The sequence below is a fragment of the Simochromis diagramma genome, unplaced genomic scaffold (genome assembly GCF_900408965.1).
Source record: "Simochromis diagramma unplaced genomic scaffold, fSimDia1.1 OVJJ01000208.1, whole genome shotgun sequence".
In the NCBI taxonomy this organism is placed as follows: domain Eukaryota; kingdom Metazoa; phylum Chordata; class Actinopteri; order Cichliformes; family Cichlidae; genus Simochromis; species Simochromis diagramma.
The window spans coordinates 1,929,260-1,954,482 of NW_024386789.1; the positions used below are offsets into that span (position 1 = coordinate 1,929,260).

General features: G+C 39.2%; 1 protein-coding gene and 1 long non-coding RNA gene across 5 annotated transcripts; one reads left to right on the forward strand and one right to left on the reverse strand.

Annotated features, from left to right (window-relative positions):
- Positions 1–70: 70 nt before the first annotated feature.
- On the reverse strand, positions 71–25,183 carry LOC120728408 (WD repeat-containing protein 49). Of its 3 annotated transcripts, XM_040023281.1 has the most exons (19): positions 23,239–25,183; positions 22,090–22,327; positions 21,754–21,900; positions 19,933–20,055; positions 19,683–19,854; positions 19,554–19,600; positions 19,315–19,467; positions 18,980–19,168; positions 17,287–17,478; positions 16,701–17,168; positions 16,446–16,595; positions 13,630–13,814; positions 11,927–12,066; positions 11,077–11,225; positions 10,788–10,999; positions 7,349–7,479; positions 6,750–6,802; positions 6,489–6,619; positions 71–3,750 (listed from the first exon to the last, which is right to left on the reverse strand). In XM_040023281.1, exons 1-18 carry the CDS (start codon positions 23,307–23,309, stop codon positions 6,530–6,532), a joined length of 2,910 nt encoding a protein of 969 aa, XP_039879215.1. In that variant the 5' UTR covers positions 23,310–25,183; the 3' UTR covers positions 71–3,750; positions 6,489–6,529. The 3 variants fall into 3 exon arrangements, with proteins under 3 accessions (XP_039879215.1, XP_039879214.1, XP_039879216.1); XM_040023280.1 differs by having other exon boundaries at positions 71–6,619; XM_040023282.1 differs by lacking the exons at positions 71–3,750; positions 6,489–6,619; positions 6,750–6,802; positions 7,349–7,479 and having other exon boundaries at positions 10,784–10,999.
- Positions 12,611–17,092, forward strand: LOC120728413. 2 transcript variants are annotated; one of them, XR_005694715.1, is made up of 7 exons: positions 12,611–12,667; positions 13,653–13,827; positions 14,288–14,329; positions 14,899–14,994; positions 15,184–16,564; positions 16,833–16,901; positions 16,980–17,092. It is a non-coding gene; the product is annotated as an uncharacterized LOC120728413 (long non-coding RNA). The 2 variants fall into 2 exon arrangements; XR_005694714.1 differs by having other exon boundaries at positions 14,899–14,975.
- Positions 25,184–25,223: the final 40 nt, after the last annotated feature.

Consider the following 25,223-nt stretch of genomic DNA (forward strand, 5'->3'; position numbering starts at 1 on the left):
AAATGCACAGGTGTAGAAATGAGTTAAGGTGGCGTGACTGTGTTATTTGCCTTGCCATCCTTTCTTTTTCTTTTTTCCCCCAAGAGGGGTGTGGAGGAAAGTTTCCCTTCCTTATGTTATCTTCTTGTCTCCACTCTACTCCTCCTCATGAAGTCCACTTTCACTTCTTGTCAAAGCTCATTACGTCCTCTCATCTTCTCTTCATCGTCTGCACTCCTTGCTCGTTTCTTTCTCTCTCCTTTTCTTCTTTATGTTGCCTCTATTTTTGCCTCCTTTTATGCTACAGACCTCCAGTCTGTCTCGCTCCAGGCAAAAACTCCCAGCTGCGCTTTCCTTCCTGCTGTAGTTCCCACACACGACTCCTTCACCTCTCTTGCCCTGAACCACACTGATACAAACGTTCGTAAAAGGCAGCGCAGGAGGGGAAAAAAGAAGTTGTTGCACAACTTGAAATGAGGAAATGAAAAGAAATCCAGTACCTCACTGTGTTAGGACACTTTTTCCTTATTCTTTGTCTTCCTGATTCCTGACTCACAAAGTCTGCTTGTCGCTCACGTCAACCGTAAAAGCCCTAGGCAGCTTTATAGTGAAGCAATGTAAACCTCACAGGGCTTTTCCCAGCCTGCATCGGCACTGTTGTGGTATTTTGGAACATCTGTTGTCTGCTTGGCTGTATGTGTTTGTGTGTGTGTGGAATTCTGGCAAAGTGATGTGTTGATGTCTGGGAGCAGCTCTCCAGGGTGTTTTACCCTCTCAGAAGAGAAAGCAGGGCGAGAGAAGCTGTTGCTGATGTTGGAAATCAGTGACAGGAAGCTTTAACCTGCCAATTAGCCAGACTGTAGATGAGCTTTGCCACTACAACCACAGTTTCCTTTTTTTTTTGGTCTTTTTTACGAGTCAAAGAAAAGGGGATGCTGTTGTCTAAAAGCAGACACAATACTATGCAAAAGTTTTGTGCCACCATTTCTAAAACCACTCATTCCTTTATGTTTTGCAAGGAAAATGAGAAATAGGTGCAACACAAACTTGCATGGAAATACAATATATAAGGGAAAAATATAGTTTGTACAATTCTAACATTGAAAGCCAAGAATTGGCATGACTACGTTTATTCTTCAACACAGCCTGAAGTCTCTCAGGCAAGCGTTCTTGTATTTTATGTCATGTTTCTTTTCTTTTCTTCACTGGTGATGTGCTTGGCATCATTGTCATGCTGAAAAACGAAGCCATTGCCAGTCAAATGGTATTGCATGGTGGATCAAAATCTGATGGTACTTTTCCGATTCTATAATTCCATCAATTTTAACATCTCCACCACTGGCTGAGATAGAGCCCCAAACCACAACAGAGCCTCCGTCGTGTCTTAGAGATGGCTGCAGACACTCTGTTCTTGTGTAATTTGGCATCCCTCAGCCTTTTCTCCCCGTTTTCCTTCCTTAAAAATGGCTTCTTGACAGCCACCCTTCCACTGAGACCATTTCTGGTGAGTCTTCAATGAACAGTAGATGGATCAGCTGAAGGACCAGATGCATCTCTCAGGGCCTGTGTCAGGCATTTGCTGGATTTGTTTTTCTATCTTTTAAGAACATGACTTTCAGATACTGTTAATCTGTAGTAGATGTATTATAGGCCAGAAGTATGCAGAATTACAAGAAACATGAACTTGCGCTGCCAGAACAGCCCTGACCCAGGAAAGCATGGACTCCATAAGACAAATGAATGTGTCTGGGTTTATTTGTATTCATAACACAGAAACTGCCCTGAAAACTCAACATTTGTGTTTTCTACCACTACTTCTTTTGCCCTCCATTTCTCCAGTCTCCTCAAATTTTTTTAAGAACACACTGCACACCATGCTTTAAATCCTCTTGTTGGTGTAATAATATTATTTTATGCTGATCAAACTCTTTTTATCTTTGACAATTTTTACAGAGTCAGGAGAAAAAAAAGTTTTTTTTATGCTTGAAATAAAAAAAAATGAAAGTTACTCTGAAGATGGCCAGGTACGAGGACTCAACTGAAAATGAGTGAAAAAGCAGTCAATGTCCAAATAAAACCTTCGAAAGACTTTCAGAACATTTGGAGAACTATTGCTAAAAGCAACACCTCCTAAACAAATGAGAGTGGCTCAAGACTTTTGCACAGTATTGTATTTTTACATTACGCATTTGCGTAAAGAGTACAAGGAGAGGTCACATTTTTCATAACTGAATAAATCATCTATTTAAGTTTCTCCCGGTTGTACTTAACTTTTAAGGCAACAGTCTTATGGGAAGCTTTCAAGGCAACAAAATGAAATTCAAGCCATATTTATGCTTTTATGCCAACGCATAAAAAAGACAGGAACGTTAAGTTGTAATGACTTAAAATCAAACCATCCGTGTTCATGAGCAGGCTGGAGATATTTCTGACAACACATTTGGTGGAGTTCACTCATGCACTGTTGACTTGAAGATGCTGGAGGGGGCAAAATGCTCTGCGGATGACTTGCCCTGTTTGTCCAAGCTGTGTCTGTTCGCATTTATCCCCGGGAAGCACACTAGGGAAAAAGCTCTGAGCATGCCTCCACCCCCGCTTGAATATCCATACCGGTACTTAAACTAACCCAGTTCTTCAATAACAGGAAAAGTGCGTGCAAAGATGTTTCAAAATCGAATGTATGAAGAAAACACATGAAAATAGGACATTGAGTCTTGTGTCACCAATTTCTGCAATTTAGCCAAACTGTGATGATAAGTACAGGGTGGCTTTTGTTGAGATAAAGCGATGCGATGGCTCTGATGTTTTCCTGTCTAGATGACTGTTTGGATGACCTAGAAGTATCATATCAGGAAGCTTCAAATTATCTGCAAAGAGCTGCAACAAGTCAGACAGCTAGACTTCATTTAAAACTACTTCAGCTCTCTGTCCTTCCATAGTTATATATCATTCTTTTTGCTATAGCTTAGCATAAAGTGGGGAATTACAGCGAAACAGCTCAGCTTTTTCCAAAGGTAACAAAATGCTAAGCATCCCACTATACTGTACAAAAGCGCATCATTTCTTCATATTTTGCTAGGAAAATGGGAAATAGATACAAACACAAACGGAAATACAGTATAGTCATTTCCTGGGAGGACGACTATAAGTTGCACCCACTCAAAAAACAAAAACAAGAATAGCACAGAGAACAATCCCACCCCAACCTCCATAAAGTTATTTCTCATTGTTACACATTGTGAGCTTTTAGAGGTGCTGATTAGGCAAATTTCAATACTGTTGCACAGAGCCAGGCAAGCCATTTACATAATTTACACTCCACTATGCTAGGCTAGCACACCACCATCACAGTGTTGATATTTCCCAACGTGTATTTTTTTCTTTTTGCATATAAAAGAAGTATATTATGAATAAATGGGCCAAACAACAGACATTAGTTTGCAAACATTAAAGTGGAATAAGATGAAAGCTGAAAGCGAGGGACAAAGGGCAAAAAAAATAATACAGCATATGAAATGCAGAAGAGAAAGTGCAGTGACACTGAAAATCCTTCCAGCACAGTGAGTTCATCGCATATTCAAAAGGACATATTCAATTTGCTGTTTCAAAATAACTTCATAAAAGGAACACAGAGGAACAATGTTCACGTTTGAATCTCTTTCTACATCTGACTCACTTTTTTCTTTCAGACGCTGCACGCTGAGCTTTGAGCTGCCAGTCAAATTTTGATAAAACACACAGCCGATGTGGGCAAATCTTCAATAAAGCCTCCTGGAGAAGGAATGAGTGAAAGAAAAGAAGAAAAAAATCAAAACCAGACTTTTCAATATCAGAAAACACAAATATAAGACTTCACAGATCGATATCGTGAAGACATTTTTCAGCATTCTTAATTCAGATCACAAATAAAGACGTTAGATTAATCAGTGCAGGGCTCCTTCTTCTTGACCTCTCAACGGTCAGTCCACATGAACTGAACTGGCAGCTACAGGAAAAAACATCCTCCATGTCTAGGCCACAAATGCACAATGTGGTAGTTTTATGAAAGGGACAGGGCTGGCAGAAGAAGAAGAGGGCGAGAGAGGATGAAGAAGATCAACAGAGGGAGAAAAGCAAGAAAATCAGAAAAGACAAATTTCTCACCAGATGCATCCTAAATAGAGTAGCAGAACTCATTTCTTGCTTCTGTTTCCGTCCCATTTTACTTTCCCATCAATCAAGCTCTTTTGGAAAACTTTAGACTGACTTCGGTTAAAAAGGAGGTGAAACCGAGCTGTCGCATTCCTGCAAAATTGATCGAGTCTTTTATAGCTGCATGTGCTGACCAATGCTGACCAGTATATCTGTGTTGTCCAGAAACCTAGACTACAAAGCTACAGTAGCTGTGATCTATAATATACCCCATTTTATTGTCTGTTTTGCTCTACATGGAACCATAATTCACACATCGTGTTCAATGCAACTTGAAATTAGCAAATGAAAGCACAACATAATTAGAGAAACATGAACAGTGGGTGCATTTTTTCATAAACTTCAAGACAATTAGAAAGAAGAGGAGTCGCCCCCTGCTGGACAACGAATGCATGTTTATGCCACTTCCACTTTGGCCTTACTTTTCAGATCTGGAAGCCTTGTCTGTTCACCTGCTGTAATATAAATTAATACAAATATCTAGTCATCACATGGCAGCAACTTTTTGCATTTAAACATGTAGACATGGTCAAGACAACATACTGAAATTCAAACCGAGCATCAGACTGGAGAGGAAAGGTGATTTAAGTGAATATAAACGTGGCATGGTTGTGTGTGCCAGACAGGCTGCTCTGAGTGTTTCAGAAACTACTGATCTACTGGGAGTTTCCAACACAACCATCTCTCAGGTTTACAGAGGATGCTTCAAGAAAGAGAAAATATCCATTTAGCGACACTTGATGTCCTGTTGATGCAGGATCAGAGGACAATAGCCAGACTTCTTCAAGCTGATGGGACGGCAACAGTAACTCAAAAAAACACTTGTTACAACCAAGGTAAGAAGAGCGTCCCTGAATACACGACATAATGAGCTACAGCAGCAGAAGACTACACCAAATATCACTGATGTTACCACAGAAGAGGAAGCTGAGACTCTGATGAGTCTTGATTTCTGCTGTGACATTCAGATGGTGGGGTCAGAACTTCATCCTGCCTCGTATCAATATTTTCCTGGCAAATTTTTGGTCCCTCTTGGTCCAATATCCTCCATATTGTTGCTGAACACGGTCATCTCTTTATGATCACAGAGTAGCCATCTTCTCCAGGCTGTTTCCAGCAGGATAACATGTCATGTCAGTTCACATCATCTCAAACTGGTTTCTTGAATGTGACAGTCAGTTCACTGTACTTAAATGGCTTCCACACTTACCAGATCCAGTCCAACAGAGCACCTTTAGGATGTGGTGGAACAGGAGTTTTACATCAAAGATATTTAGCTAAGAAATCTGCAGCACCTTCATGATGCTGTCGTGTTGATATGGACAAAAATCTCAGAGGAATGTTTCCAGCACCCTGTTGAATTCCAGCAGTTCTGAAGGCAAAACGGGTCCAACCCAGTACTAGCAAGGTGTATTTAATAAAATGCCCTATGAGTGTATATTCTCATTTTCCAAAAAGCAAGCTACACGTGACATGGGTGAGGGTGATGGTCATATTGCCATGACAACAAGAAGCAACAGCCAGGCGTGATTAGTGATTAGTGAATGGTCAAATAATTGTAAAATATAGGAACCCAGGGTTTGAACATATTTTATATCTGTATTTTGAACATCGTCCCATTTAAAAACAAACAAACAAATGCAGTACTATGAATGTTTTCCAGGTGAGAGTGTTTAAAAATTTCCAGCATTTAAACTATATCACGTATTCTTTCTTGTTTATGACTGCTGCCTTTCACCACACCATGAGGTTTGGCTGCTTTGAAGAACTACAGACTTTGACATGGTTGGACAGGGCATCATTTGTCCTCATTCTAGTCTAGTATACCAAACTATTTTTACCATAAAGACTGTAAAAAAAACAAACAAACCCTCAAACAAAACACCAGCAGTTTTCTAGTAATTCCCCAACCAAGGTACAGATCACCAAGCTGATGTGTTAACTAGTGAGCATTATTGGTTCATTGAGCACATTTTGTTACCTTTGGAGAGAGCTTCCAAATTCACACAGCTTTTATGAAAAGTTCAGCTATTTGGTTGCTGTAGCTTAATATTTTTAGAATAGCAATGGACAATATTAATCTTCTCATGGAACATTTGGCAACAATGAATTTCCAAAAATGTGGAACTATTCTTGTAAGTTCGATTTGCAGAATTTTTGGCATTTGTCTGGGACAGAGTGGATAGAAAAAGGATGAAAAAGATGAGTTATTTCTTACTGCAGACACAAGACACCAACAGAACATAAAAGAAGGTATTCATGAAGCTAGCAGGAGCAGAAGAGAGGGGATAAGATCAAGTAATCAGCACAAATCTCACCAGCAGGACCACCTGAGTCTGAAGAGACAAGAAACAGCCAATCAGCAGCGATTGCTGTGGTCGATGTCCTCAAAGAGTCCTCTCCTCTCGTAACACAAAGCTACTGTCTGGCAGAGGTCCTCACATGAATACTGAGATACGCATAGACAGGTACAGATGGAGGATGAAAAACTGTGTTTGCATGAGGGAGGGGTAGCTAAACAATAGGGCTAAATATGACAAATGCACTCAGCAGCAGCTGATGTTGTCCTCCCAGGTTACCATAGGCTGCTGAGGTTGCTCGTGGTCATTCACTCCTGCTTGGGTGGATGAAGCTGAAAGAGGATGGATGACAAAAGACAAAGAAAAGTGGGTAAAAGCATACATGTGTATGTCTGCCTGGGTGTGTGTGCAGAAAAAGCACAGCTAATCGCTTATTTTGGCAAGTCCTGAGCAATGGCAGACTGTGAGAGGAAAGTGTAGGAAACGTCTTGCAGATACACACCCTCACACACCAACCTTGAGTATTTGTGGTTTTTTTAAAGAAAAAACATTCTGGCCTGTGTGTCTAAAGGAGAACATTGCCCAAATGTTCCAGAGCCGAGCTCCAAACTTTGCAGGAGGAGAATGTGAAGAATGCTCTGACTCTTCTCTTCATAATGTGGAGAAATTGGACATGATAGAATCTGAGTATCAGGTTAGATTAGCTTAGAAGGTCATCCTGACCTGCACTGTTTAACCCCTTTTTTATGAACATTGTCAGCAGCAGCTGTGCAAACTCACATATGTGTGCAGAAGGTTATCTGATGAAATGGCTAATTACTGGAAGGGGTAGCCAAATGTTACTGGAAACGGCCTTGATTGTGTGTGTGTGTGTTTACCTTCAGAACACCATTCTTCCTGTGAAATCTGATCACGGCTAGTAGGGTCAGGTACTTGACTTTGGACGTCACTGGCTTCCATATTTTCATCTTCAGTCCTCCTCTCTTCTCTCAGATTGTTCCGTGTGTTCCTGAGAGTGTCAGAGCAAAACAATACCAGTGTTTACTTGAGATATGGGTTTGCCAATTTCATGCATGTCAAGCTCCTGATAGACAAGACATGGGTCAGTGATCCTTTTGGATGAAGATTTGTCACAGAGGCCGATATCTGTGAGGATGTTTGTTGTTAGATTTGATTCAGACCAGAGCTGTTACTGCTCTCGATCTCTGTGGTGAAGCATTTGAGTACTCTGTGTGCTCCTTCTGTGTGTGTCTGTGTGTGTGTTTGTGCGTGCGCTGCTTTAGTGGATGAGTTAAAACTGACATAATGACTTCAACATATGCAAGATTTCAACTTCACAACTTTACAAGCTAATAAGTGCCGGCAGAGCATTTTTATTGTGATAAGCAGTTGACATTAGTGGTGAAATGAGGCTAAAGATACTTTAAAAGTTAATTGGTATCATCTGTGACGCAGTTACATACATGAAAAACTGCTATAATGTGAAGTTACGATGTTTACACTTGCTGTGTCAGATATAAAAGATGAATTCTCAAAGTTACAATAACTCAGTGACAATTTAGGGAGCCAGTGTTTGATTTATGGCTGCACAGTAAAAATGCCCTAAAGAGTTGTTTCGAATTCGGTTGTTCAAAGGATGGTGCCTTATGTCAGTAGCTGTCACTTCTGTACATGTTTATAATCATTGCTGAGGTGGGTACTATATTTTAAAAATCCAACTCTATTAATTAGGGCTATAAAGGTTTAGTCAGCTAGGATGACTCGAATGGAAGAAAACTGTTTCCTAGGTCTCAGTCTGTGCAGCTATATGCATAGTATGACCTACACTGTGGTTGAATGAGGTATGGTGTGTTACATTACTTCCTCGTTGAGCTTGCTGGGCTGGAATGATGGAAAAATCCTGGTCATACTGCTGGGTTAAAACCTGGTAAGCAAACATGTAAGCTGCTTTGTGAACCTGCCCTTACAACCAGAGTATGCTAAAGGACACTTGCGTGTTGTCTAGTGCTCTGTGGGTTGCTGATTAAACCACCCACAGAATTTGAAGCCAAAGTGGCAGCAGCAGAGAGTGGTGAAGTACCATCCATATAAAAAGTATAACTGACAAGAAGCTGCTTGAATGAGTGCTAAAACTCAGAACTGAGTTATTATTTTCCACTTCAAGTTCTGTTGTATCAAAGTTAATAGGCTTTTATTATTATTATTATTATTAATTTCTCTGTCTGAAATAAGGTCTGTCTTTAATAAAAATGTAGGAGATTTTCCAATTTTGTTCTATAATATAAAATCTATAAAAACAAAACAAACACAATTTTAAATCTTTTACACTTCCCAAACCTGTAGTTTGCTAAAAAAAAACAAAAGAAAAAAAAAGAAGTGGCTAAATGAGGCTATGGATGTTATTAGGCCTATTAAACATCATCGCAGTCATTGACTATATATAAAAGATGGCCACATGGTAAGTTATTACTTAATGTTATAGTAGCAAGCTGCTACATAAATTTCACAATGCACATATGCAAATAATTATTAGTAATTACTGCTATGATGAGCATTTCCTCTGTCACCGTGTTGGTTTTCTACATGTGATTAGAAAGGGCGGGTGTAACTGTGGAACTCCACGCTCATTGGCCCTGGTATATGTGTCTGTGCATGCTTTGTAAACACAGTACTATTTTCTCGCTTGTCAATCACAACGATTGACAAGCAAGAAGCTAGTACTGTGTTTACAAAGCAAGTTTTTTTTGTTTTGTTTTGTTTTTTTATTCAATGTGACCCAAAATTAGTGACTGAACCTTTCTAGAAAATAGTCCAAAACAGTCCATTTTCCCATTGATTCTGTTTTTTGCAACCACATCTAATAGTTGGTCTTCAGACAGACCTGGAAGTTACATCCAGGTTTTATATTGTCGGTGGTCACTACTTATCACTAAAAGTGGCCTCACTCCTAACCCCCCCCCCCCCACCCCTTGGATCTTATGAAGGTGGAAAAAAAGGCTGTGAGCTTGTTTGTTTCTACTATTGGAGCAACTGCAAGTTTTACTGCATCCAAGATTTTTTATCTCCAGATGTGCTTATTTATAGCCTAATATTGGTGATAATTCATGAAGATGATCTTGTTGTAAATGTCACAAACTTCACATAAAGCTTATTCTAAATTTAAAAACCTACGAAAAAGTCTCCTTTTTTTATATGAAACAATGACTAATGAAAAAAACCACCATCCCTGCAGCACTCTATTTACACTTTGGCTCTGTCACTCTCTTCCTCACACAGACATTAAATGTACACTCTCCATAAGTTAAACAATACTGTTGTCATGATTTTGCTCCTCGGTGAGGTTTTTGCAGACATTTATTTATATTTCTAAGCATGTGCTGACTCTGTCTTTAACTTTAACTGTGCTTTTTCCATCCCCTGAAATTAAATTATTCCTGACAGCTCTCTCCTTCATGGTCCATGTTACCCAGCATGTGACAGAAATACAGAGAGCAAAGATGTGAGCCAAGCCAGAGTTTACGACCTTTAACCAAAATGAAGTTTTTATTAAAGACTCAAATGTTTGTGGAACAGTGAGGGAAGTTTATTTTGGAGAACATGTTCAATCATGACGTACATTTCTTACATTTCATACTTATATTAGATTTGGTACAAACCCTTCACTGTTGATATTATCACTTATTGGACTTGTCTTCTGTTTGATACTGGCAGTTTTAATTTGCCACTCTTCTAGCTGTTGATACTCTTGAATGATCTAATCTCAAAAGACTGCCATGTTTGCAAGCCTCATCTTGAAACTTGGCATGTATAATAAAAATTGTGCTTCAAATTATTACGTGTGCAATCACTTTTAGCATTTATTGCCTCTAATGAACAAGGAGTGACGTTTTGGCTCAATTTTATTTTCTCTCTACTGACCTCTTCCCCCGTGTGTATTAAACACATTTCTGTCAAGACCACTAGTCACAATAAAAATTTTATTTCCATCTACAGCTGTTTATATCTGGATGTACGGCCCTCTGCTGGGACCTGCCACCATACCATGCACAAGCATGGAAAGATGCAGAAATGAGCAGGGGCATGGGAATGCACGGTAGACCTGACATTGATTAAGTTGGATACAGCATGAACAGCATGAAATGGAGGAGATGGGTTGCAAAGCAGATTGCAGAGGAAGCAAGCCAAAATAACTCAAATAGCAGATCCAGAACCATCATCCAAAAATGCTCTCTGTAATTCTTTATGTGTTTTTTTTAAATAATTAATGAAGGTAACGTGCTGAGAAATGTTAAAAAAGACACAAGCCAGTTTACCTACCTATGATAAGTTCCTGGGTCAGCGATATTCCACGTCACCTCTTGCCCAAAAAACCCCACATGATTGCCGTCCTCTGTCCATAGTCCAGCAGAACCATCAACTGATGCTGTCAGGACAAACAGTCTGTCAAACACTTCAAGGACTTCCACACATATCAAAGCCCTTTTGTGAGCCCTCCAAGATTGCAGCAGTGGAGGTTGTTCACAAGTTGCCTGTATGAAGAAAAATATGTCAAGTATATGGGGATACGAGGTGCATTGCACCAGGTGCAATCTTATTCCCAGCACACCTCAGGTTGGATGTCCACTGCAAAGGAAGAAATGTCCCAAATCTGAAGTGAGCCCGTTGTGTCACCTGAGACCAGAATGGTGTTTTTAGACTGATCTGAGTTCAGGCTAAGCACACGCTCACCTGGCTGCTCTGGAGCGTAGAAATGACCTGGAGGGAAAAAACACAGAAAAAATAGACTTGTGCTTGTAAACTCATCCAAGCATAAAGTACTAAGTACAATCTAAAAGAAATTTGCTTGTAACAATAGGCTTGGATATATCTTTATAGGCAGTTAAAAAGTCTGCTGGTTCACTCAAAAGTGCATGCAAGCAAATCTATTTATATTCTGCTTTTGTACCATTTTCAAGAATTCTTTCTTCACTTCAATAACAAAAGTACTTCTGAGACAAACTGCAAACCCTTCAACAGATTTTAGTTGTCACCTGCATTCCTCTTATGTCATGATTTCAAATCCCCCTCTCTGCTGGAAGCATGCACAGACACATAGATACATATATAAATCTATACAGACATACAGTTCACTCAAATGCACTCATGCAAGCCTGTACCCATATGCAGTGGTTACAGTGCATGAATCCCACACCACTAAACACAGATGGGATCTGGAAAGAGACATAGTTGTGGGCTGCCAGGAATGGTACCGGCTGGCAGCCAAGTCGACAGTTCAGCCTAACTGTCACTGCTTGCAAGGGCTGTTTGTAAATCCTTCTTATGGGAGGAGGAGAATTAGAAGTGACGGATGATTAAGAGTTTTTATCTTAGATTAATGTTTTCTACTGCAGCATCTTTTTTTTAAAGGACCTCACATCAATCTCTTCTTTAAGCTTTTTCTTGTGCATCCCACTCACCATAACTGTGATTGTCATCAGTGATGCTCCAAAAGCACAGCCAACCACCCTGGGATGACACTAGGACACCCTTGTTTCTTAATTGTTTCCTGCCAGCTCGATGCTGAAGGAACAAGATGCTATCCACGGGGAGAGCTGACCTGGACCCACGCAAGCAGAAAGAAAACCACAATCATGAATAGGGATGGGTACCGGTATCCGGTGTTCTGACATAAACGGTAGTAACCAGACCGAAAAGCAGCGCACATTTCGGTGCTTTATTTCGGTGCTTTTTTTTCCTGAGCTGTGATACACTTTGGATTCTAGCCAATCATTTTACATTTGCTAGGATAGTAGGCGGGCCCAGGTACGTACGTTCTTTTAGAGCAGAGCTACAGATTAAAAATGCCCAAGGCCAAGCGGTCAAAAGTCTGGCTTTACTTCACAGCAAAATATGCAAACTCAGCAGCCTGCAACAAGTGCTTTGAAGCTGATACTGTGATATTGTGCAAAGGAGGTAACACCTTGAAACACCTGGCAACGCATAGCGTTTTTTTTAAAAGCCGAAAAATGCGCTGTATTTGATAGCTTGCTGCGAGACCTCACACCGAGCACATCTACTGCGGGTGTGGTGCCTGTTATCGGACCCGGAGTTAGCAACATCCCCCAAAAACCCGAAGAGGAGAGTCCTGGCCCCTAGCCCTGCCAGTGTAGCAGAAATGATGACGGATGATGATGGCAGCAGCAGCCGTTCTTCTCTGCGTGAGTAGCTTAATGTTGTTTATGTGTAATTTATGTTGAGTAGGCTAACCACGTTATTACATGAATGCATGTAAGGTGAACTAGCAAACATCATCATAGCTACATGCGGCTGTCTTCTTGTTTGATGGCAGATACTCCCTGCACCCTGTCCAAAAAGGCTAAAATGACCAAAGAAAAAGTGGAAAACAGTTAAACATGAGAGGTTTTTGGACAAAGTTCGTGTTTTTTCCATTGTTTAAGCACTGCTTCCAGCCAAGAGTGATACCATATATGCCCCATAGCTGCAGAAAAGGCTAACATTGTTATCTTTTTACAAAAAAAACAGCTGAACATGAGAGGTTTTTGGACCAATTTTGTGTTCACCATTCTTTAAGCACCGGTTTGAGCACCATTTAAGCACTGGCACCGTTTCAAAAGTACCGGTTTGGCACCGGTATCGGATAAAACCTAAACGATACCCATCCCTAATCATGAATATGTCACTATCAGCTAAGGATGCAAGATACTTGACTTCATTTATTCATCATTTAATTAACTGTCAGGAAAATGTCATGAGAAATTAGTTTGATTATGTCTTCGTTACTTTAATTACTTATTCTTTTATACCTTTATCATTCATGCATGATGATAAAAGGAATACCTTTTTTGAGTTCTGACATTTTACATCTATTTGATATTTCAATAATAATCTGCATGTCATTTAAACATTTGTTAATCTAAGCTTTTATTGTGTGTTATCGTCAATAAAGACTGCAGAGAGCCAAAGATAAATAATTTTTTACCACGCCAGCAACAAAATTTGATCTGGGATACAAGAAACACGATGTAAATTAGTAGATAAATCATTAGTAAACTGATCCATGCTGATTTGTTTCGTGTCAAAACCTGCAAGTCATACACATCAAGTTTAATAGTAAACCCTCACTGACTGCAAGACAGCACTCGGAGCTGCATCTCCTTACCGTGCCTGCGTCCCTCTCTGCAGGTGGAGCATCGGTCCTTGTGTCTCCATGCTCCAGATCACTACCTCTCCATCATAACTGGCTGTAGCAACAACGCTCAGTGCGGAGCACTGACACACAGCCAAGATGTCTGATTTGTGGACACCGCTGGACTTCCAGGACGTGTCTGCTCTCACCTTCAAGTCCTTCAGTGCACGAGTAAAAGAAAAATAAAGCACAGCTTAGTGCACAAGCATTTTGGTTGAAATGATGATAACTATGTGCATATTATAAACTGTGTTTATAAATGAGGTGAAATAACCTGTAATTGTCTCTTCTGTAGAAGCTCTACTTACTTCCCCAGGTTGCTCATAAAAAAGTGTACCATGTTGCAGTAGACTTTTTTAAACAAATTATGGATGTGTGAAGAATTTGAACTTACCAGGGGCGTATATAACGTATGCATATATATAAGTGCAATTTACTGATTTGTGATTGCCCCTCTAGGTTTTGGAAATGAAAAATATATATAACGAAACAGACAAGCTACGTTCTGCTTAAGTGAGGGACTTTACAGTGAGAAACATTATGTAACTGGGCGGAGGAAAGGAAAAAAGCAGCATTAAGAATCTGCTGCAGAAGCATAAATACTCAGTGCTACTACTGTTCGCTTTAACAGATGACTCCAACCACAGAGCAGATGGCAGCTGAAGGTTGAAAGGTAAAATGTAACACAAGAATTTGAAGCTTGAGAATAATGTGCAAATGCAGACTGTTATATATTTATACACTGAGACCTGTGCAGCAGCATGCATAGCTGTAGGTGGATGTGGGTTTGTATTTATGCGCTGAAAAGACTTTAGAGACTTTCTTCACTACTGACAGGAAAACACAAGACTTCTGAATTATTATACTGAATATGATGGGACAAGTTAGTGTTACTATTGGAGGAAATATTTTCTGAGCCTAATTTGGACCACAGTCTTCTTAAGCCCAAGTTGTTGTTGGCATTCTTAAGAAAAACACTCAAATGTTTTCTGAGTCTGTACTAGATTAGTCACTATGGTGACAGCTGTTTGTGTAGGACTCATCACGCTGCTTTTAACATCTGGGAAAGAAATTGTAGCAAGAAAAAAAAATGTCAAGGCTAAAACTCTGTGAGACTAATTTTATAGCATCTTAATATATCTGAGCTTCTTGGGTGGACTGCATTACCCAGAATCACCTGTCAATCAAAAGTTTATGTAATGCATTTAATACTTTGTTATGTTGTTCTTTCTTGACCCACAGCTAATGAATTTTTTTCACTGCCTTTCCAATCTGAGAACCAGCAGCTACCTCAGATGACTAAGAGTGTGGAGATGAAGGTCAGTGTTACAAATGCAGGTAAATTTAAAAAGCAAATATAAAAGTTAATCATTATTAAGTTATAGCAAAATAGTTCTGAGAACACATTTTAGCGTGTCTTTTGCTGCCTATGGAGGTTCTCAGTCATCCAGATCACAGTAGTTTTGAGAGCTTGAAAAGCCCTCACATGCTTCAACTATTTTTCTTTTGTTTTTCTTTTGTCCCTAGCTGGCGGTCGGCAGGGAAGGTCGTCCACCAAGCCAATACGTCGCTGTGGGTGCCGCAGGGTTCTCATCTTTGTCAGCGATGCACTTCCAGGACTTGCGATCTGGCCTTGACCTTTGCTTGCTTGAGGATTAGACGTCATTGTTGAAGATCGTCTTCAGTTTGCTTGATCCAAGTCTTCTTGGGAGCGTCATGCTTGATTCCCTAGTGTGTGGCCAAACCATTGCAGTCGTCGCTTTTGGATCAGCTCTTCCATCTAAGGCTGATGGTGACATTGACTACGCATCGTGCTGTTGCTGAGACGGTCACGGGGGGACACCCGGAGAATCTGATGCAAACAGCGCACGTGGAAGACCTCAAGCTTGTTGAGGTCGTGCTTGAGGATGACCCAGGTCTCGGATCCATAGAGAAGAATGGACAATACTAGTGCGCGGTACAGTTGAATTTTGGTGATGAGGGTAACGTTTGTCTTACGTGCTTCATCTACCACACCTAACCTATGTTTCTATATATTCATACAAGCAGCATAAGATATAGGACATTCTGCCTTCTTCTTTCAAACTCTCAGTGCTTGTTGTTCTTTACGGGACTGTTTATCTGCACCTAACCAATGCCTGATCAAACCTGATTGGTCAATACTGCAAGCCACAACAGAAAAGTTCCAGTAGCTCACATTCTGCTGTTTGCCTACAAATTCAGCGTGTTCCTGTGACGATTAGACATTACTGATTTTGGAAAACTTACAGTTATCCCTGTCAAAACCACAGGCCAGCTGGTTTCTTGCTGTGTTGAATATACACGCTGCATATAAGTTACGTTGAATATAATAATTTTAGGTGCATTTGTGAATGCTTGTCTCTCTTTGCCGTTTGCCTTGTGATTGATTGGTGACCTGTCCAAGGTGTACCTGGCCTCTCTCACCCTATGACACCTGAGATAGGCTCTTTGACCCTGAAACAGTAAAGAAAATGGATGGATGGGTGTTGACTGTATAAATGGCATCCATGGAGCTTTTTTTTAGATAAAAGACAAAAGACAGAGCCGAAAAAGGATAGTAAAACCCAGAGTACCAAGTCAATCTTAATTTTAGGATATTTTAGAATGGAAAGATAAACTATAATCCTCCCTGAAAATACGTTTTCTTTCTTCTCTGCAAAACTAGAGCGGGAAGAAAAACATTGTTTTCTAGCCTGGTGTTCAGTAACCCTTAAAACTGTATTTATGTGACACTGTGGATTATAACTTTAACGCACCCTTGATTTTACCTTGTCTCCTGCAATGCTGTACTGAGTGATGCACTGGTTCCACCCCACAGCCAGTAAATGGTTGTCATGGAGGCAGGTCAACCCAGTGACTTCAGAGTTGGTGACGGGCTCCAGCTTGTGTAAGTTTAGGCCATTTAGTAGATTCCACACCTGCTTGGGGAGTGGCCAACACTCTGATTTAAGTATTTTACACATTGATGCATTACAGCCAAATTTCTTTCTCTATATAATAATAAGTAATAAGATGTATTGAACCTTAATAGTGCCATTACGAGCTCCCGTGATTAGTCTTCTGTGAGAGGAGTCCAGTGCCATAGAGGAGAGCACCTCTTCTCCATGAGCATTTAAAATGTAAAGCCGCCTCTTTCCTGTCTCTACATCCCACAGAAAGACTGATGAGTCAGCATGTCCAGTCACCACCTGCCTCAGGGTGGGGTTGTACAAGGCACAGGAGAGGTATGGACCCTGTTTAAATTCTGTCCTGAATTCCTCATCAGTCAACCAACCACCTCCTCCTCTTCTCTTTTCTGACAGATTGAGCACTGCCAGGTAATCTTTGCAGGCCACCACTAAATGAGGTTGCATCTCATCAGGAAGAGGAGGGCTAAGCAACAGGAAGGGGAAATTTCCATGTTCTGGGATGCGACCTGGTTGCAGACAGGGAAACTGCAGACGGAGAACTTTCAAACACTGATGGGTAGAAATGTCCCAAACTCTCAGTTCCTGGCAAAAGAAGACAAATGCATCATCATTAATTTGAACATAAACAAGCTCTACTAGCATATATTCACATAAAATATACAATTATGTATGCATTTATGGTAAATCCTAATTCACTCACAGCATCTCTAGAGTAGCTGAAGATCTGCCCGACATGTTGGTAAATCGCAACATCTAGTACCGTGGTGTGGTGACCTGGCAGTGTAGCCACAGGACTTGAAGTCACATATTGTGACCACAGTCTGACTTTTCGGTCAGAGCCTCCTGTAACCATCAACTGTAGGGACGCGTTGTAGTCGAAACACTTGGCTCCCTGACATGAGGCAAAAGCATTAATATCGTATAGTATACAGAAGATGGTGTTTTATGCAGGTGAAAATATAAATGAAGTGGTGGTAAATGCTTCTTTCCTTTCAAAGATACATGACTGAGATTTTTGTTTTACAATGTTCAGACAGTTATTTGGAGAGTAAACCTTGGGTTTCAAAAAAACAAACAAAAAAACAAACAAACCCATTGTGAGTGACAGGAAGCATCACCACCCAGTTTTACTCCTTTCATAGCAGCCGGTGACACTGTCTGTTTCTGCATACTGCTGTGTTTGCTCTTCTAGATAAAACTGGCCAGTTATAACAGCATTTACTACACTGTAACACTGTCACACTAGGACATTTAATACTATATAAAACTCTTTCTCTCTTAAACAGAGTTTATTTTCACATGTCAACCTGCCCTCGTAGGTCTGTGTCACCCAGTCCCCAGTGCTGTGACACACAGGTCTGACTGACATTGATCCAGATCAGAAGTGGATTACTATGAAAATCCGCCTATTTCCTCTACTTTTCTTTTTCAAAAAATTTGACAGGCGGCTACAGAGATATTTCTCTCATCTGGATATTTTAACATCTTCAATAAATAATAGCCACAACATGAGAAGTTGATTTGAAGTTGCTGAAATTGTATACAGAGAAATGCCAGCCTTTGGGGACATTTCCTTCTTTCATGTCTAGCGTAAGTAGGACAATAATGCAAATATGTAAACTGCAAATTGCAACTTTGCTGTTCTTACTGTTGCTGTGAATGGAGACATGCAATACAATTTACTACTTGTTCTTTGTTCCAAGTTGCACAGTGAAAATTAAACAAAAATGTCACAAACAGGAAAAAGAAGCAATTCACCTTCAAAGTAAAAGTGTGCCTTTTGTTCATACTGGTAATTTATAAAAAAACTTATAAAATATGAAATAAAGATAAAAGTTTCCCAATCACATGTTCTGTATTTTTATACCGGACCAAAGTGAAACTACATTAAGCTAACATTTTATATATGCAGACCTTTAATCACAGTTCACTTTTGCTACTTCGAGCCAAACTGTATTTTGTGTGAACAATAGCCCACAACAGGCAGTGATGTTACCAGATCTTATAAATAAAACAATTCAACTAAAATGTAGAAGGCGAAGGGGAGGATAAGAACACATTTGATTTAATTTCTTCAGGTAAAATAAATGTAGCCGTTGAGGCCTGTTATTCAAAATAAAACAGGTAATGTTAATGAGCTTATCTCCTGACATCAAAGGAGTTGACCCTGGCTTGGCTCACTCTAGCATGTAGAGGCCACATTAAAATGAAAGCTATAGCAACTGTTTTCACTGCAGATGACATATTACATGTTCAGTACTACAATAATTATGAAATATTATAAATAAATAATGCTCACAAAAGTGGTCCAACCTGGTGCTGGAAAAATGTATTTTTGAAGTGGCCAATGAGTGTATTATCAGTCAAACTGACCTTGTTACCTTGTTAATTACCTGGTTAAATTTCCAAATGTAAGGCTCCTGCTTCAATGACACATTCATAAAGACCACAGATGTGGTGTTACTTTCTGACGATGTCATGATGACATTGGCACTGGGTTCAAACATTACTCTGGTAATTGGTTCCTGGTGGATGCTGGGGATATGTTGATATGACACCATGTCGCTGTGTTCACCAAGATCCTGTGAGGAACGAGGGTGAAACAAGAAAAAACAGTGAGTCCAAATGATGTTTAAGGAAAAGTTGTAGTGTAAGCAGCAACACTTCAAAGCTTCTTGCTTCCATGCTTCTGTAACAGAATTCAGTAAATAGAGGAGGGAAAACCTACTTGGAAAAAGATCCTTTGTGGACCTTTGTCTCTCTTTGATGGTTTCTTAAAAAGTCCCTTGGATGAGTTCAGGAACCACATCAGGTGGACTCCTCCTTTTTCATCCCCCAGTAGCAGCAGAGGAGGCTGTTCTAGACTCTTGGAGTGAAAACCCTTTAGATTGAAGTGATGCATTTAGTGCTTTCCAAATGGAGACATCCAGCTAAAACAGTAACATCTCACACAAACAGTTGTCCTACCTGCACATCATACCAGTAACACAGACAGGTCGGCACACTGCGAAACCCTGGGAGCAATTATAGGACAAAGAGTTAACAATATTTCCGGCTTCACGTGGTTTAGTTGGTTTTTGTTAGGAATAAAAGTACCATATAAGTGAATTTCCTCCAACAAACAGTTTGAAGAAATAGTAACAAAGCGCAAGTCCCTGCAGTCAGTTGCTATGGCAATCTTGTGGACGTTGCCCATGTATACCGCATCGGTGGTCCAACCCCTGAATCTCCTTGTGTTTGCCACTTCCTCTGTTGGGTCTCCAGCAAGCTGGTTTAAATAGAAAAACGTGAGTGAGTGTGCTGTAATTCCACGTGGATATTAAAGTAGCAACATGATGTCACTCACCCCTAAAGTTTTGAGGGTGTGTAGGCTGCTGTTCCAGGCAGTGATCTGACCCCCCTTACTGACGCTAATATAGCGGAGTGGAGGAGGATGGGAAAGAGCAACCACACGAACTGTTGGCTCCCGCTGCAGAGCAATAAGTATGAGACAAGTGTAATTAATTAGAGAAAGGTTACAGGAGGAAAAAAGTAATGGTTGTCGAAAATAACATATAACTCAGGGCAGAAAAATGGAAAAATTAAGATGCTTCATCTTTCATCTATTATAGTAATGGAACACTTTATTCATTATAATTTATAGGAGCAGCTGAGTGCACTCTTTTATACTTACATTGGTTAGATTTAACAGACCCTGATGAACCCTAGAGTTATTAAAAAGGTTTGGCAAACTGCCCTGCTTAACTCCTGCAGGGTGAAATCCAAAAGTAGCGAATGATACTATAATAATATTTGAGAATATCTTCACAGGCCACACTGCAGGTCTTAATGCTCAATTCCCATTTTTTGATCAAATCCGATTTTTTTGTCTGCTTGTTCACACTACAAATAAAATGTGACAGCAAACGCACTCTAGTGTGAACCCACAAAGCGGCCCGCATGCGCAAAAGAAGACGTCACACACAACGTGTTCTGTTTAGACCCAGACCAAACAGTATTGTTTGACTGATGGGCCTTAATATAAAGACTTTTCAAGCTTTAAATAGACAAAAAAAGGCTTTGTAGTGTGCTGCAGTGTTGATTTTTTTTATTTATATGGGTGATAATCTTTATATTGAAAGTAGTAATTTAATTCATCAAATAAATTTTGCTTAAACTAGTTAAACTAGCTTAAAGTAAGTAAAAGTGACTTGCTGTATTGGATTTGCTTGTAAAGAAGCTTGTATATTCATCTCCTACAAATACACAGCATGCCAAAATATTTTGATACATTTTCTACTTTATTTACATGAAAGTATAAACAACCTATTAGAAAGCATCAAACGTTTAGGAAATAAATATAGCATTAACATTAGAAAAAGTAGCCTATATTAATAATAGTAGTATATTTGGTATCATATCTATTAATGTATATGTGTATGCCGCTTTTAAATTACATTTTCAAAAATAAATCTTTAAAAAAAAAAATCTTACTTCTAATTAATTGAAAAATGTTTTCAAAAGAGACTTTTATTGAGTGCTTATTGTTTATTGATTTCCATAAATCAATTTTCCATTTGAATTATTTATTGATCATATAAATATTTTTGTACAATTTTTTTTCTTTTCTTTTAAAATATCTGATAGTGATAGATAATTTGAATGTCTAAATATACAACAACAATTTACAATTTAAGTAAGTTGTCATTCATTTTAATATATTTATACTGTACAAATCATTTATTAATGGTTAATTCCATTTCCTCTGTATTTCTTTTTACTGGGTAGTAAAATATAAATGTTCCATTTTGTAATATACCATTAAACTCTTAAAAAGTGATTACATATTGTTTTAAGTTTTATGTCCTTTTCCAAATACTAACTTGGAGTCACTGACCATTTACTCTCTATAACTGTTTCTCCTTTAGAGATACAAAATACTCTAATCCATTTGAGTTTCTTTTCCCCAAGTTTGTTTAAGTCATATTATAATGTTGTTCATTTTAGTATTTGGATAGCAGTTTTGCTTTGAGACTGTTTTTTTTTTTCTGCTGCACTCAGCTTTTGGGAGGTTTTTGAAACTTGAATTCTCTAAATGTTAATTGTGACTAGGTAGTTGCCTAATTCTGGTAAGTAATTAAAAAATGTCTAAAAATCAGACCATCTGACCACGATGCACCAGAGTTACCTTGTTATGAGAGCAGTGTCTAATCTGAGGCTGGGCCTCCAGCAGAGCAGCTGTGGGATTGGAGGCCCGCTGTCGCTCAGTGTACTCCAAAAGCAAGTAGGAACACAGCTGCTGCCATTTTATTTTTCCAGTGCAGCTGATATCTACCTAGACATGAAGAATGTAAGAGTCAAGTCAGCAATACGCCACTGTTGTCTTTTAATAGGACAGTCACTTCAAACCAGTAATAGACTGACAGGATGCTGTTTTATAAACTTTTTTTTAAATCGTGGATTACAATATAACCCGCATCCAGTTTTGTCAAGACTTATGAAAAAAAACTTTATTACTTTTTACCTCATCAAAGAATCTCTTGCACCACGTGTCCTCAATATTTGGGCCGATGACAGACTTCAGAACATCCCAAAACTCCTCAAACGTCAATCCACGTTCTTCACTTGTACCTCTATTGCTTCCCTTCAGCTTGTGTTCCTGTGTCTCAAGTCCAGCCTTTGAACAGGTAAAAGCATTTCTCAGAAGCTGTAGGTGCTCTGGGCTCAGTTTCTCTGCAGGACTGACACCGCAGGCTGGATCACTGCAGAAAGCAGCACATCAATGATCAGTGAAACGAAAAAGAAGACGTAGAATAAAATGTGGAGGACATTTCCAATAAGGCAGCACCCCAGCTTAACTGAGCATAAAAACATGATAATTTCTTAAGCATTAAAGAACTGTTAAGTTCAGTGTCTAACCCCTATTTTATTTTTTATTTCTGATTCTTTATTGAAGCCATTACATCACTGACAGCTAGTAAAAAGCTCACTGCAGAATGAATGCAGCACCCCCATGTGGTAGTTTTGATATAACACACTTTTTTTTTCAAATAAAGGGAATAAGTAATGAAAGAATATGTAAAGTTAGGGGGATGTGTTTTTAAGAAAAGCGCTCCCTGCCACCAGCACCTCCGGTGTGGGCCTGTTGCTAAGGGAAACTAACAATAAGTCACACGTCTTACCATTGTGAGGTCTTTTCCTGGTCCATTGGGGCATGCATGAGTGGTCCTTTACATCATACACATTACTTACAATCAGCAAATGGAACAATAAAATAATTAAGTAATAAAGAAGCTGTTGTCTCTGAGTTTAAACTGTGTGGAGTGGATGGAAGAGAAAGGAATGGAGAAATGTGTGAATTTAAGAAGTTATTTGAAAGTTTGATACCAGTGTTCAGCTTCTATTGACTTTTCATGAATTGTTTAAGGTGGAAAAATGGAATGAAGTACAAATAATGAAAGTTAAAATGTTTTTTTTTTTTTTTTTTAGCTTATTAGAAAATATAGGACAGAATCAGATATAAGAATGTGTTAGCAGGCACTACTATCCAGAGGTGACGAAAATCCATATCAATGTGCAAAGTTTATAAAACAGGTTTTCTACATAAAACAATCCCTAATTAAAAATAATCTTTTATGTTTGCCAAGACCAAACAAGGGGGAAAAAAACTTACCAAAACCTGCTGTGTGGCACCTCTTTCTCATAAAGTGTCCACAAATTTTTTTTGTTTCTAAAAGTATCCATAGTGATAGCCCGATTCTACCTTTATCACAGTCTGAACTCCTCCTTAAACTCTTCTTTTATGGTGAGCATGAAAAAAGAAATGAAGAAAGAAGCCAAGACTTCTGTATAAATGAGTTGAGTCGACTCCGTGATCCTGGCTGTGCCTTGAGCCTAACCATGCACAGCCGTTGTTTCTGTCCACTCCTCTCGCTTTTCATGCAGTCCTCAAACAAAGCCTGTTGTCTTCAGACAGGGAAGGAATGTTCACATCCACAGAAGCTATCGGTCGCAAATGTTTGACCACACCGACAAAAGATAGTCAACACATCTCTGAAGAGACTGCCAAGGAGACCTGAGAATTTCCAAAGTCTATTTGGGGCAACAGAGCCACAAACCCCACAGACGTGCCCTCTGTGGGTTAATCATTTAAAGAAGCAAAGTTATTCACCACCAAGAAAAGGCTGAGCTTTCTGAGCTTTATCAAGAATCTATGTATATGGGATATAGTTTCTAGCATAAGTAGGACTGTCCAGAAATCCTAGATATTAAATCAGGAACATCTATATTCAAAATTAAGAGAGGGTAAAAGCGAAAAGTCATGATATGGTGGCATATTTTCAGCTATTCTTACCGTTCTTCAACTGATGTAGTTTAATCATTGCCAGGCAACCAGCAGCAGTTTGCTTCCTTATAATGAGCTATCAAAAGTGCTGTCTTACTATGTTTAATGAATATACTCAAGTCCCAGTGTTTCACAGTCTGCTGAGCAAGTCCTTGAATTTGATCTCCTTTTAGGCTTGCAATGTCATTTAAAGCAACCTTCTTTTATCCATCTGATAAAAGAGTCAATAACAGTCAAGAAGTCAATAATAATGAATGAGCTCAAACTGACCCACTGAGTGTTTTATAATGCACGTAAAAAGTAAAAATAAAAAGGGACAAGTGGAAATGATAACACATATGTTAATAATTATATTATTAAGTACCCCCACTTTGGTTTTGGTGTGTCCAGAATGAATAACCTGCACAGGCAGAAACTGTTAGAGGAAACATTATGTATATGTATTATATATAATTTAAAATATGATATACTGTTAGTAGACATTATTAAAAACTACCCAGAACTACTCATCCATTGTCTCTCACTCATCCTGTCAGGGAGACTGGAGCTTAACACATTCACACCAATTTAAGAATCACCAATTAACCCAACCCCACTAACTGCATACCTGCATAACTACCACCTGGACGCTCCGAAACTTTCAGTTGTACGCCTTGTACCCATAAACCCCTCGGTCGATGGGGTTTATGGGTACTGTAGTTCCTTTATCTACAAGGCTTAAACAACAAGATGTTTTCACACACACACACACACACACACACACACACACACACACACACACACACACACACACACACACACACACACACACACGTAAGATTCTGAAACTAACACAAACATCGACATGGAGAAACTACAAACTTGTAAATAGCAATTTAGACCTCAAAAACACAAATATGGTAGTTAAAGCCATAATTTGAAAAAAAAAAAACCCGATGGACTGACCTATGAAAACTACTCACGTATTCACACGTTTGATCCCGATTTTTTTTTCAGTTAGGTTAAAATCCATAAATGCATGAAAATTCGTGTCCAATAGACATTTCGTGACTATTTCAGGAACTGCTGAGAGACCAGGTCGTGCATCCGGGTACTGCCACCAGATGGAGCCAGCCACGGTTGCAATGATGATCTTGGCTATAAGAGCTGGATTTTTTTTTTTTTAATTTATTTATTTTTTTGAAAAAGACACTTGCGAAACGTTTTTAAAGATTTATTTTTTAAGTTATTATCCGTTTCTTTTTCAGGAATGTGAATACACTTTTGTAGCCTATGAAACAACTATTTCCCAGTTTACCGTTTTCCAGCTGCGT

Bases quoted from the DNA above. Each gene is read 5' to 3' on its own strand.
- LOC120728408 (XM_040023281.1), bottom strand. From the start codon at position 23,309: ATGGATACTTTTAGAAACAAAAAAAATTTGTGGACACTTTATGAGAAA. The intron at 19,468-19,553 runs GTAGGACAACTG...TTCAATCTAAAG, and splicing joins GTTACTGGTATGATGTGCAG to GGTTTTCACTCCAAGAGTCT. The intron at 6,803-7,348 runs GTAAACACACAC...ATCCTCTTTCAG, and splicing joins GGAAGAATGGTGTTCTGAAG to CTTCATCCACCCAAGCAGGA.